Source organism: Dermacentor silvarum, chromosome 10 (assembly GCF_013339745.2).
Source record: "Dermacentor silvarum isolate Dsil-2018 chromosome 10, BIME_Dsil_1.4, whole genome shotgun sequence".
Taxonomy (NCBI): Eukaryota; Metazoa; Arthropoda; class Arachnida; order Ixodida; family Ixodidae; genus Dermacentor; species Dermacentor silvarum.
The window spans coordinates 106962044-106976717 of record NC_051163.1 but is presented as its reverse complement, the minus strand read 5'-3'; the positions used below and the strand labels follow the sequence as shown (position 1 = coordinate 106976717).

The window sequence follows — 14674 nt, the reverse complement described above, 5'->3', positions numbered from 1 at the left end:
TTTGTCTCATTCTTGGCACTTTGCTGTAGGTACCTTAGGTAGGTAGGTTCCTGTCTCACCTCGCTTTAGGAAAAATAATGTGTGCACGATGTGGGAATCGAACACCTCTGCCGTCGAGCACAGCAGGCGGGTTTTCCAACCATTAGCCCACGATGGCACGCAAGCTTCTCTCGTTCCAAAGCTAGCCAGCTCTTTGAAACACATGGCGTGTGTACCCTTGTGCCATTTTGTCTTCGCGTTTCCTTGTGACAGCTCGTGCTTTGAGGCACCGTGTTCGACTGCACCATCTCCGAGAGCGGGCAACTTTCGCCAGCACTTTCCTCGTAGCACTTTATGCTACACAGAAAATTGTGACGTTCTGCCATCTTCATGATCGCCCAGGTTAATCATGTTTTAACATTTATTTGCTCGAGTGCAAATGCCATTGTCACTTTGACATACACCACACGACATAGCTAAAGATATGTACGATTGTATCACACGTAGTTGCTGATGACCTCACAATCTGTTTCTCTCGTTTACGCTCCTCCACCACTTATGTAGGGCCTAACAATCGCCATGTTGTAGGCTCGCGTCGGACGGACAGCGTAGAAATCGTGCCATTGCCGTCATACGATCGTTTACAACGTGGTTGTCGTCGTGCTGATGTTGTCACATACACGTACGCTCGCGACACAAGCACAACTACTCAACTTACAGGAACACGCTGGTCCACCTGGTATAATTTTGCAGAACCCCAAACAATGATGGATAGCCAGATACCTGCAAAATGCTTCGCATAAGATAGGTCCCCACAGTGCAGTGAGGTCTGCACAATTTTTCTGTTTGTTATTTCTGAGAGAGGAGAGGCTCTCTCAGCAGTCCTTTTACTTTACCTTTACGTTCTCTTTAAATGACAAATGACAGTACCTTCAGAATCAGCCCACATATTCAAATTGCACTATTTCCGGGGTCGGCCCACATTGTTCGTTGAGTAAAGCCACACCACCAGTTCCAGTTTTAGGTGCGCGCAGTTTGCCGAATTGCATCTAGGTTTCATTTTGGCCTTTTTGCCCGAATTACACCATTACTACTGCTGCATGCATAGCTCTACGCCAACTTGGTGCATCTCTTTTGTTCCAAGCTTTGTTTTGATGCAATTTTCATTGTCCTATGTGCACTAGAAGGCTTGAAACCGTCAAATCAGACAAGATGAAAGTGGCCAGATACCCAGATTCCACTAACCCTAAATCAATCTGAAGTCCCCAAAGAAGGCTTTGGCTTCAAAATTTTAAGCAGTCCGACGTTTCTCCCATTCCCCTCACTTGAGGGGTGACGCGATAGAGTGCCGAGCAATGTGACCCCACCCCATTCTCACCTGCAACTTGCTCAGAAAGATATTGGCTTTCATCGATGTCGACTAGAGGTTGAATCACCACAGAACTTTTTTATTCCTATCATATGTTGCAGTTTACATCAATAAATGTGCAGTATTTGCCCACCTAACCAATACAAATAAAAGTACTGTGACTGGTTAGGCCCTATACAATATAACTACAACAGCAACAAGAATGAGGCGGCTTTTATGTGCAATGCAACAGGAGACAAAGAGAGGAATGTGCAACCAAGCCGTTGTGCATTATAAGGAAATCTGTTTTATAATTCTTATTCTATTCAATACAAAAAAGCAAAAGTCAGGACATTTGGCCATCCTAACTGGGTCAAGTCGAGACTGTCCCGCTAAATTCAGTACGAGTGGCAACCCTAGTGGCACCACGCTCTTGCAGAACGATGTCCACCACTCTTCACACCTATTGTCACACCAAGCTATGGTATTGGCATGACAACTGGGATTAATTTCAAAGGCCATAGTATTCGCACAGTATTGTTCTCTCCCACCAGTTAGAGCCAGTGCGCTTTATTTTAATTTTACCAGATTCACCGTGCAGTCATGACACCTAAGGAAGTCCAGCCAGTGAAAAACCCCGCCACTTTTCGCATATATTGCTACACATTTGCAGACGAAATGGTCATTACCTTCTTGTTTGCAAATGTGTAGCACTATGTGCGGAAAATGGCAGGGCTTTCAGGGAGTTGAAGAACAGAGCAGTCAATCTTTCGAGTGAAACTTTAGGCTCCCAGCTGAGAGCACATAAATAACATTAGGCCCATCGAAGCAATGTAGCAACACACCGTATTGCCACCGCCAATACGTGTCATGTATGAGGCATGTATGCAGTAAGATGGAGTCCTTTTTCCTCGCCAAACTCCCGGTGCTGCTAGTGGCAGTGACCAGCTTGGCCAATGCACACTTAATACAGCTGAGCAGAATCTTGTAGGTTACTCCTGGGGCACAGCAGAATAACGTAATGACGTGCAATGGTAATCATATCGAAATAAGTTTATTTGCAACAATGTTGTGGCAGATCATGCAAAGAGCTGACCAAACAGCAGTAGTAACGTTGACAGTCATCTCTTCCTTCTTCGAGCTCCCACTACTGCTTGTAGATGCAAGTAGCAGTAACCCAAGTTAATGTCAAAGAGGTTCATAGAGGTTCACTGAAGACTGGCACATAGCTTGTGGCGCACACCCAGTGACCCAAGCTTGCGTTAAAGAGGTTCATCTAAGAGCGGCACGTACCCATTTGCATTACCCAGTGACCCAGGTTGGTCCAACAATTGGTTTCTAACCTTGTTCCTCAGCACAGCAGCCTGGTGCTCTACCCATCAGACCATTGACTACCCAGTGACCCAACTTGGCGGGAAAATGGTTTGGCGAGGTCAAACGAACAGGCACGCCGCAAACTGAGTTAAGTTCTGAAAGAATGCTAATCACATTAAAACAAAACCCATTACAAAATTTTAGTTTAACCAGCTTCCGAGTAGATTGTGCAACGAGTATTTGGATGTCTCACATTCACATATTATCTCAAGCACGGCCGTGGACATGCATTGGCGGCCAGACGAGTATTTACGGGCATGGCATTTAACGTAGGCCTAAATGTAAGCACACCCCTATTGTAATACAACTTCTGCAGCCAGGTATTGGACCCGCAACCTCTTTCTCAGCAGGAGAATACTGTAGCCACTGAATCATCGTGGTGGGTTGTGTGCGCGTGTCAGTGTTGGTGTAGTATCACATGACTGCCACCCCCAGTTACAGTGATGTCTACTGTCTTTTGTTTCACGTCTGCAGTCAAGCTGCAATCGCATTGTATTTTGAAATTCACTGCATTGAGATGATGATGGAATTATTTGCTTCACCCTCGAGGAATTAAGGCCTTGTTCTACAATTACTGGTTCAACAGCTGTACATTAAAAAAGACAAATTTTGTGATAGTACTCCTGTAAGGTGCCTCGCAGCTTTACAGCACACTTCACATTACACTACTGCCACAAAACAGGTGGCTTGTGTACCATGTGGTAAGCTTGGAGCTCAACGCAGTTATTAGGAATTAGTACTTGTAAACACAGTTCTGCAATTCTGATTAGCCACACCACAATCCAAAACAAGCATAGATTAATGAATTCTTGTCTCAGTGCTCACCTCGTTGCCTTCATTTTTTTTTTTTTGCATAATGCCATGCCCAGCTTTGTATTCTCAACCGCACACACTGTACTGTACACCTATGTTCTTGTGCCTTAATTCACAAGGAACCTGAAGACGGAAGCAAACATGGCTGTTTGAATGCTCTTTTATTTTTGCATCAGACTCTTGCGATGCATTTTTAAAGTTTTGCCATAACTTACATATTTAAATAAGGAGCCTCTGTCTTGTCACAACGCAGCAACTTGCTCATCTGTTGAAAAACACCGTTAAGTCATCTCGTATGGCAGCCCCATCTGACGAAGTGTCTCCGCAAGACAAAGGGAAGCCAAAGAACGTCGAACTACCACAGCTGGCCTCGGCGCTTGCACCTGGTGGAGAGGGCACGCTATTGCCCAGAAAGTTGTGAAGCACGCAGGTTGCATATATTATGGCAGCAGCCCTTTCGGGCCTCTCTTGGATGACGTTTCGAAGGCAGCCGAAGCGGTTCTCCATCGTCCCAAAGGCATCGTCCACGACCTGTCGGGCCCTGGACAACCTGGAAAGGGACGGCAGTCATTGTACTCCGTTTCATACTCGGCAGGTGATGCTGCGCTAGATACAGAAGTAGTGCAGTCATGAAAGTCAGTTTGCAGAGGAACTGTAGTAAAGGAACAATCTTTCTACGATATAACTACGTCATATATCGCAAACATAACTTGTAGACACATGGTTACGTCAAATGTATTACAGTTAAACTTGGATATAACGAAATGACCAATTCCCGAAAAACTTCGTTATAAAGAGAATTTCGTTATATGCAGGTTCGGCACGAAAATTCGAAAAAGAAACGCTTACCATATTTACTCGATTCTAATGCGCCCTTGATAGTAACGCGCACCCATTTTCCGTGACCAAAAGAGAGGAAAACTAATATCCGTTACAGTACCGCGCACCTCATGCTTTCATACAAAAATACAACTATCGCTCAAAATTTACTCCCAATACACTAAAGTTGCGATGAACCAAAAAGTCCCAGTTTCGCCCAAAAGGCGAAGCATCGATTGCGACAGCAAATTAGCAGACAGCTATACGAAGTAAGGAGAGTAGTTTTATTGGTCGTATAAACTTGTAAACATTCGTTGTTTAACTAAATTCGTATACTAATGCCTAAGCACACGTACTACAGCACATGGTCGAAGCTACAGGAGCTACCCAGTGTCAGGTTAGTGAAGTGAAGCGCAGAGACTTGTGCAGTAACCAAAGAGTGGCGCTGCCAGCGCGTTGAAAAAAAAAAAACGTATTTTTTTCCTTTGGCAACATCAACTGGAAAATGAAAGGGCCGGCTTGGTGGGCTAGGACAGCTGCAGCAAGCGGCGGGATCAGGTTTGAATGAAGGGAGGGGGAAAGGTCACGCCCGCGGCGGCAAGATCGCCGGGTCGAGGGATGCAGGCCTGCCTCGCGCACGCTCGCAGTCGCCGTGAATTCGAGCGTGCCAAGCGCGACACCACCGCTCTGCATTCCGTCGCGGCGGAGAAGGTGCTTCCGGTTGCTGCTCGCGCAAGAATGACAAAATTTGGGGCAAAATCTCGAGGTTGTCAGCGGGGAAAATTTGTTATTTCGAGGGGGTCTCCCACTGCCACTTCGCTATGTAGAGGTCTCAAATACATGTGCTTCTATGGAGTAACGGCGGGGAATAGAAAAACTTTGTTATATCCAGGAATTCGTTATATGGAGGTTCGTTATAAGCTGGTTAAACTGTATTTGTGCACCTTTGTGCTGCCAGTATGTGCGACATACTAGGTTTTGGTCCTGCACTGTGGCCACACTCCCTTGATAAAGTTAATCATTTAAACATATTCGTGCACAATGAATAATAAATGCTCACAGTGACAACCATGAATGCCCATTAACATACAGTGAATGCGGTTTGCGAACGCCCTCTGTTCATTTTTAACTTTTCGCATATTCAGTTGGGATAGCAGAATACCGAAATGGGAAGTTACTTCCCTTGAGCTGTTGGTGAAAATGAGAAGATTTATAGCGATAGAATCGAGCATGGTGTTTGTGATTTAAGTAGAAATTATAATTTTAAATTGGCACAGAAAGTCACACACAAAAAAAAAAGTGCTACCATATTTTCTTGCATAAGCATTCAGAATCAACCTAAACAAGGACAAACAAAAATGTAAGAGACTAAACATGTGAAGGAAGCGCAAACTGGCAACTTAGTTAATAGTTTGTGCTTCATATGTTCAGTCTCGTACATTTGTGTTCGTTTTTGTTCAAGATGATTCCTAACGCTAATGCAAGAAAAGATGCAACTACACCACTAGCTCCATTTCAACCTTTGCCGATATTTAAGTGGCACAATATGCAGAGAAGCCCTTTGAAACCATATATATAGAAACTCGGACTGCTATATAAGTAAGTTGGCTGTTATTCAGTGTGCCATACTTATTGCTTAAAATTGGAGTCTCAATATTATAAGACATTTGCGTTTTATTTTATGCGTATTACGAGCCAAAACAAGTGCACGTTAACAAGTGGCGTTGCCCTCGCGACGAGTGGAATGGCAGACCTGTGGCGAGCCATGGTGTCCCTCAGTGCACGGGGGCGCACACGAGTGCTTTTGCACATGCGCGAGGTTTGTGAGTCAGCTCAGGACTTCAGTAGTTGACATGCTTATAAAATCAGAAGCGCATGTGTGGCTACATCAAAACACTGAACTGCAAGCCACAAGTAATATGCTGTTTCGCTTTAAACTTGGCTGAAAATAAGCCTCGACTTGTATGTGACCAAAGCAGTTGGACAGGGAATCGTGAAAGCATGTAGCCAGTATTGTAGACATAACTGAACACTTCAGAAAACATGAACTGCAGGGACAACAGCTGGATAAACAAAATATCACTTTTAGAGCTAGGGCTGCCCTTGTCAGTTGCTTTTCACAAATGATATAATTGCTATCGCGTCCACCCATCAATGTCTCCAGCATGTTTCCAGCATACGACTTCATCCACACTGCAGATAAAAAAATTCTGACAAAGAATGTTCCATGATGCTTTTTTTGTTTTCCCACTGTGTTATTGGATACTCCGACCACTGAGTTTTCTGTTGAACAAAAAAAAATTGCCACCATCAAAATTTGGTTGTCATCCCCTTTAAAGCCTATAGTGCCATTCACTGCAAGGCAGTCTATTCTCACAACTCATTTTAGCATCAAATGCACATTCGTTCCTAATGATAGTTGTTATGACTGCACTTGAGATACATTCATGAACTGAAAGAATTCTGCATAGCGTAGGTCCATTGATGTTTCTAGTTTGATTTTTTTAACTTTTGCCCACTAAATACTTTTTCTGGTGATAAGAGTGTCAAACAAATTTATTTTGATTCACTGCATTTATCGTCATTGTGAGGTTTAATGTCTTTAAAGGGGCCCTGAACCACCCCTCAGAGTTGGTGAAAAAAAAAACTGTCCCCGGATAGCAAAAGTAGGGACAGCTGGGTGAGTTGATGTGGGAACATAATTATAAAACAGCAGCAGGGACGCAGACAGTGAAAAGAAACAACAGAACGGTACGTTCTCTCTTTTACCACACCGCAGATAGCATATGCTGCTGTGAACATCTCAGCCAAATTTTGCAGTCGTGCACGACGTGTGGGGCTGGCATGCGGAGCACAAAGTCACCTTTTTCTGAAACGCTCTCTTTTCAAAAGAAGCCCGCTCCTCACTCTTTTCTGGACGCTTTATTTCATAATATAGCAGATTCCCATACGCATATGCAATTGGCCAATAGCTGACATCAATCAAGAAGGGTGTTTGGATCAGTGCGCTTCTTTCTACTGTTACTGTGTATATTTATTGACACAGTTTAATAAGCAGGCTGAAGTAAGCAATTATCTGCTTTCGAATTTCGATAATAATTACGTACTTACAGAAGCAGCCGACTATTGCCTGCTCACGCTCAGGCTGCGGCTGTCAGCATAGGAATTAAACTTTGGCCACCCTGATTATCGGTGTCGTAGCCGTCGGGTCTCGCTAATTTTGACTACGTTTTCAACACTCAACAATCCTAAAACCACACGAAGCTTGACATCACACCACATCCACGCTTGCCAGCACGTGCTCACTCGTAGCGTCTTCTGGTTAGACACCATGGCAGACTTCGCTTCGTACTGAGCCGTTGATAGCGCTTCAAAATGCGCCATCTGGTTGTGGCTACTGTCCATCGATCAAGCTGGCACAGGACAAAGCCGGTCTGCACCACATAGCACTGCCAGACAGGAGCATATTAGCGCGAGCGCGCACTCCAGTCCTGTTGTGCACAAAGCAAACCCTGCAGTTGCATGTAGCTGCAGTCTGCTACATGGCGTAGATACCACGGCCATTGTGGGATGCCGCGATGAGTCTGCTGGCTGAGCGCACCGCAGCTCGCTGAAGAAAACTGCGTTTGGCGCTCGTAGGCACCAAAAAATCAAATTTCAACTGCACACCATGGTAACGTTCAGCAGGCGAAGTGTTGTGGGCACGCCCCGCTCCGCCGTAGCCTTTGCAGTGCAAGTCATTGAACATGGAGCATAGGGGGTGTTTTGATTGCCAGTAACTACTACGCTTCTGGTGAATGCATTGAAGTACTTTTAGCGGCAAAGTATTTCAGATATTCTAATTTAACTTGAAATGCATTTCTCAACATCGATAAAAAGTGGTTCAGGGCCCCTTTAAAAGTGTGTGAATAGCAGCAACACAACCCCTCATATAATGGCGTTAAATAACTTCAGGTCCTGGACACTTAATGGCATTAACATCACGTGTGCGGCTGGGGTATAAGGCAGCATGTATACTATAGGCAGGCTTTGGAATGGGACATCACAAAAATGCAGCAGGACTGCCATCAGTACTTGTGCATGCAAAAGAAGTGCCTACTATCTGTGGATCTATCGTCTGCACCAGAGATCACGGTTGGACATCACGAACACAACCAATTATGCACGTACATATAACTTGTGTGCATCACACATTTTATGCCGCAGGGCCACTTTTGAATTTTAAAAAAGTGACCAATTACATGGCAAGGTGTGTTTGGCGTATGCAAATAAGCTTGTGTGCATACTTGTCACAAACTGCACGAGTTCAAGTTTGGTCGACAGACGAGGTCGCTTCTGCAAGGCACGTTTTCTGTCCACATTGTTTGAAGTGGCAGATGGAAAAAAGAAACTTAGCACTGAATCTTTTCAGCAAACTCTCTCATGAGTCCACTCACTCAGACTGACCTGGGAATCCTAAGTCAGACTGAGCTGGCTGAGTGTAATTTCGGTGAATCGAAGTCTGAGTGAGCATGGCCGAGTATAATCAGTCTTTTAATACATTTCAAAGAACTCTGATATAACTTTGGCGAGTCTGAGGCACAGCGAATACAGCCAAGTAAAATGTTGTTTTGGCGAGTCTGAGGTGGATCTGAGAGAAATTTTTGCGAGTTCGAGCCACAGTGAATACAACTGAGTAGAATTTTAGCGAGTCTGAGTGAGCCCTAAGCAAAAAATATATTTTGTGGGCGAGTCTGTTCAATTTATTTTGCTGACCTATGCTTTTCACACACACTCCTTGACCAGTGATCCCTCTGCCTACAAGCTTGCAGATACAGACATAGGACAAACACTAATAAATAACTTTGGTTGAAAGGGGCTAGGCTTGAGCGAGTGTTTTTTATGGCACATTTTCGACTGACTGTGTCGCTGTCCAACTCCCTGGTGTCTACTGTTTTCATATTTTATACTTTTTTCTCCGGCATACTCAGGAGGTTTTTTTTTTTGTTTTTTAATCTTTGCAGTCCTCACAGTGTGTGGTAGCAAGCCTTCAGTGTTTTCTGTTCACATTTAACCAAGCATTCGCCGTGAATAAAACTTAGTTCAAGTCTTCGGCACTTCTGCATGAATTCTTTCATTGTCCTTGTCATTTGCACTGCCCATAATCACGAACCAGCACCTACTCACCCAATTTTCTGTTCTCTTCAGATTATACATGTGACTTCCTGTACTCATAATTCCACAGAATGTTAACCCGTTCAGACATCACTTTATCCTATTGATTGAAAATTTACTTTCACCACATTTATTGCATCTTCAGAATCATAGAAAGTGCACAGCTGCAGAAAAGATTAGGAATTTTCAATTCTTTAGTGAGTTTTGTCAAGTTTACAGAATGTGGACTCCACGCGAAAACTTGCTACAGGAACACAAAATATGAGATCAACTATTCTTTCGTGCATTGAAAAGCTTGAAAAACACTTTATCCAGCCACTTGAAAATTATGCCCAGTGCATAACGTTGTGAAAAATAATAAAGAAGTGAACCCGCTACATACAATAACATACTGACACCGAGCAAGAACACCCAACCATCTACCCTCTCACTCATTTTACTAAAACATTCTGCACATGTTATCCAAAATTTCAGCAGAATTCCAATCATGAGTGTTTCAGGATATATGCAACACACTTTAAATACCATTACTTTTATCAGTGCTTTTGCTGTTGAGGCACTACCTTGGTGTACACAATTGTGTACACAGCATCTGAAAGAGTTAGGCTCAGCATGCACTGTGTGATGATGGTAATTACCTGTCATTGAACATTCTCTTGTCTTGTGTGAGGTTGGTGCCTCCGAAAGGCTTCATTACATGCCTCTCAAGTGGCAACGGGTCGTCCGTTACGAACACAGGTGGCAGAAGGATGTCGGGAGAGCTTGCCACCTTCACAACTTCTGGCAGACGAGCCTTGTTGCTGCTGAGAGCCTTGTGCAGAGGTGTCGCCTGCCACACCTCGTTGGCTTCCTGAGCTCCTTTTGCACCCACATCAATGTAGATGAACTTGCAATTTGCATCCACAACAGCGAGAAGAATTAGGCTAAATGTCTTTTTAGAGTTCATGTACATGCCGCTAGATTTTGATGGCTTCTTAATCACCACATGTCTTCCACTAAGCGCACCCACACAGTTTGGAAAGTTGCACTTGTCCTTGAAGACCCTCATTACTTCCTTCCAGTCTTCTTCAGTCTTCGGCGCTCTCATGAAGTCATCTTTCAGCTCTTTGTAAATGACAGTGCAGGTTTTTTGGATGAGGGCACCCACATCTGCGCATCCCAGCTTGAACTGCTCGCCCAGTGATTGGGGCAGCTCCCCTGCAAGATGCACACAAAAATGGTCAGCTGACAGCAACATGTCAATGCATGGGGCAGCAATCACAGTAAACATCAATAGGTTGCGAGTTCTCTCACAGCTCCCATCACTTGTGAGCTGAAGTGCGAGCCCCATAGAAAGAAGTGTCATAGTGGTAAGTATGCCCCGACAGGATCTCATGGAACTATTCGCATAGTAATAGACACTTGAAGAGAACTTGTAAAATAACTCAGGTCTATGTGATGTGGATTTTCATATTGCCATGCAATACAGCGCTCTAATGGCGTTTCCTACGGTACGTTAAAGGAGGGGCATGTCTCTAAGGGCTTAGCAGGCCCAAAGGCTGCTTCGTTGATTTGAAGTGACGCTGCCCATGGCCGTGTAATCACTTGAACAAGAATCGTAACAAATGTCCCTCATTAGTGAGCAAGTAGCACACAAGGTCGGCGGCTGTTGCCGTGGCAGTTTCAATAAACACTACAAACATCGCGGCATCCGAACAAGACGTGGCGCGTGCGTTCTTGAAACGCAAAGGAAAATGATGAGAATGATGACACACGAGGCAGTGTTTACCTGACGCGAGGTAGCGCAATGTCACTTGAAGCCGCGTCTGCGCCGATATGTGACGGTGCGTGGAACTCTTGTCCTTTTGGATCCCCGCACGCACACGAGACAGCAAGTGTAAGAACTGTTCCCTGCTCACGCGCAGCAGGTTCCTGTAATCGTTTGGACCAGCATTCAGGCGGTCCGCCAGCAGCTGCTTGCTGTGTGCGTCTGGCCCTTCTCTACCTGTGTGATCCTTCTTGTGCCGTTTTGCGTTGGCGTAGAACATTTCATCGTCTTTCAGTTCAGTCAAAATCACTGTCAATGCTAGCAAACGGCGCTTGTGTGAATTCATCTTGGCGACGAAAGAAGCAACAAGTGGTGATGAAGCGCTGCACGAAGTTCAGGTGAAATGCCAGCAATGCTCCAGGGACACAACGACTGGCTCTCAAGCAGCGCAGAGACGCTGATCGCAAAGAAAACACAGAAGAAACTGACAATGACCGCCAGTATTTAAAAAGCGCTAGCGTCTTGCTTTTAACAAAAGAAATAATATATATAGTACAAATATATAGATGATATACAGAGTCGCAGAGGGAGCTGCGGTGAAGGAACTAGACACCACAAACAGAGGAGTACGAAACAGAAGTTCTCACTAGTGGCCCAGAAAGTTTTATGCCGAGAAAAAATTGTCTGAAAAAAAAAAAGAAACCATAGGTTATACATTTCGCAAAAAAACTTCGGCATCGCCTAGTTTCAAAGGAGCTCATAGCAAATGATGTTATGAGTAGAGCTCGTAACTTTAGGCAAAATGCCTATTTAATATAAAGCACAAATCATGGCATGGTTCTAAAAACAATTTAGTGGCATCTTTATCGGGCCTCTAAATGCCTATTTCGATTTTCAGGGCTAAAAATGCATTTTGCCGTGTTTTGCCCGTTCTGGATGACAATGCTGCTTCGAAAGTGAAGCTAGGCCGTCGCCATCTTACTCAGGGCGCGAAAAACACGGGGAATGCGGGAGATGGAAATGGAAATTCAAGACGATGAGTAACATCAGAACAAGGTGAGAGCAGGAGCCAACGTTTCGACAAGTGGAGTCTTGAAGAATACAAGTACACTTGTCGAAATGTTTGCTCCTGCTCTCACCTTGTTCTCGTGTTACTCATCGTCAGGGCACGAAGAGATATCAGGGAATAGTGGCGAAACGCCTTCTTTTCGCCTCGTTGGTGTTTAAGATGGCTAATTTCGCTGTGAAAAACCTATTGAATATATGCCTTTGTTTCACTTGTTTTAGGAAGAAACCTGAATGCCGTGGCACATTTTATGAGAGTTCTTGATATCAACAATCAGACAAATATAATATTTTAGCTAGAAACAACGACCTGTTGGGACGCGCTGCTAGGCTGAGCCAAGTGAATATAAGCAACACGTATCCCAAATAACAACTGAACTTTTATTCACTCCGAAGCTCACGAAGAAAAGTCACGTGGTTCCTCGTGCATGCGCTCTTGGCATTGCCACGGCCGCTGGATAGATTTTTTAAAATCCAGGGGCCGTGGCATTGCGCACGGAAGTGCCGTTTCGCGGCGCCACAATACTCCCCCCCTCATAGTGAATGGGTCCACAATGAGCTGCGGTTCGTAAGTTGATTCGCAACGGAGGTCTTGTGCGCCGTCCTCTCCGTGTGAACCTTTCGACGACTGGTTGAGCAGGTTCAGTCTTTTCTGCTGGTAGTCCTTATGGCTGTGGAACTCGAGATGATGCACGCACTTCACTGTTGCTGTCCACATGCGCTGTTTTTACGCGGTCAAGCGAAACCACGTCGTGACGGCCACCTCGGTCGATCGTGATGTGCCTTTCTCCTTGTTTCACCGCCTTGAACGGCCCATCATACGGGGGCTGGAATGGACGCTGTACGGCGTCGTGCCTTACAAACACGTGAGAGCAGGAGGAGAGATCACTGTGAACGTGGACAAGCCGTGGCGCTGGCAGACGCGGAGCTTGCTCATAATGTCCCACAGTCGCAGGGCGTAATCGTTGTTGGCCTGGGCGTTTGCGTTTTTACTGTCAGCGACAAACTCCCCCTGAAGGCGAAGTGTTGTGCCGTATACGAGTTCAGCCGAGCAGCAGCCAATGTCCGCTTTCAGAGCCGTCCTAATTCGCAATAAAACCAGGGGTAGCGTCTCTACCCAACTGTGACTTGAAGTTGCCGTCAGGCTAGTCTTTAGCTGGCGATCGAGCCTTTCCACCATACCGCTGCTGATGGGATGGTAGGCCGTTGTTCTAATGCGCATGATTCCTAGGAGCCGCGTGATGTTCCCGAATAGGGCAGACTCGAATTGCGTTCCGCGATCCGTTGTCACTGTTGATGGAGCTCCGAATCACGCTACCCAGTGGTAGATGAAAGCGCGGGCCACAGTATCGGCAGTCATACCTGGGATGGGGACGGCCTCTGGCCACCTTAGTTAGTAAGTAGTTTTGCCTTTGACAATAAGACAATGGTTCCACAAGGTCCAAATGCACATGGGAAAATCGAGTGTCCGGCTCGGGGAAGGATCCTAAGGGGGTCACCCTATGGCGCTGCACTTTGGAGTGCTGACATGATAGGCACTCCTGTGTCCAACGTCGGACATCCCGGTTTATTCCGGGCCACAGGAACATGTGCACAGCCGTTGAGTGGCCCGAATCCCCGGATGCGAGAGGCAGTGCAGCAATTCATAAGTGTTGCGGCGAAGATCCGGGGGCACGAACGGTGTGGCCCTACCTGTGGACATGTCACCGCGTACAGATCCTGTCGGTCCATCCACCCACTGCAGCTTCAAGGCGCTGGTTGTGGACTTCAGTAGGTGTTTGAACTCCCTGTCGCTGTGTTGAGCCGTCGTTAGTGCGGTGAAGTCAATGCCGCTTGGTAGGCTGATGGCGTTCACTGGGCTGCGCGAAAGAGCATCTGCCGCTGCATTGTCCTTCCCGCTGACATGGCGTATATCCGTCGTGAATTCTGCGATGTACGACATTTGGCGGAGATCTCGTGCAACGACGTGTGCACCCGTATCTGAGTTGATCGCGCGCAATGCCTAAGTCAGCGGCTTGTGATCCGTGAGTACAAAAAATTCTCGCCCTTCTGCATAGTGGCGGAAATGTCGTATAGCAGCGTATATGGCCAGGAGCTCCCTACCAAAGGTGCTGTACCGTCATTCGGATGGGCTCAATTTTCTGGAGAAGAAGGAAATCGGTCGCCACCTTCCGCTCGACTTCTGCTGCAATACGGCTCCAATAGCTGCGTCGGAGGCGTCCACCATTACGCATTGCGGAACACCGGGCTGCGGGTACGCGAGCAGAGCGGCATTTGCGAGAGCCTCCTTAATATGCAGGAACGATTCTACGGCTTGGTCGTTCCACTGAATGGCGCTTGCATTAGTCCCTGATGCTGCTAGTAGGCTGTGCAGC

General features: G+C 45.9%; 1 protein-coding gene across 1 annotated transcript; it reads right to left on the bottom strand.

Annotated features, from left to right (window-relative positions):
- Nucleotides 1-3658: 3658 nt before the first annotated feature.
- LOC119466430 (uncharacterized) lies at nt 3659-11831 on the bottom strand. The gene is made up of 3 exons (XM_037726943.2): nt 11256-11831; nt 10126-10684; nt 3659-4064 (listed from the first exon to the last, which is right to left on the bottom strand). Exons 1-3 carry the CDS (start codon nt 11578-11580, stop codon nt 3776-3778), a joined length of 1173 nt encoding a protein of 390 aa, XP_037582871.1. The 5' UTR covers nt 11581-11831; the 3' UTR covers nt 3659-3775.
- Between the last annotated feature and the right edge of the window lie 2843 nt (nt 11832-14674).

What these genes read in the sequence shown, in the direction of transcription:
- LOC119466430 (XM_037726943.2), bottom strand. Translation starts at nt 11,580, where the DNA reads ATGAATTCACACAAGCGCCGTTTGCTAGCATTGACAGTGATTTTGACT. An exon ending in ATTGCGCTACCTCGCGTCAG is followed by an intron (nt 10,685 to 11,255) that starts GTAAACACTGCC and finishes TGCATCTTGCAG; the next exon opens with GGGAGCTGCCCCAATCACTG. An exon ending in AAGAGAATGTTCAATGACAG is followed by an intron (nt 4,065 to 10,125) that starts GTAATTACCATC and finishes GTCCCTTTCCAG; the next exon opens with GTTGTCCAGGGCCCGACAGG.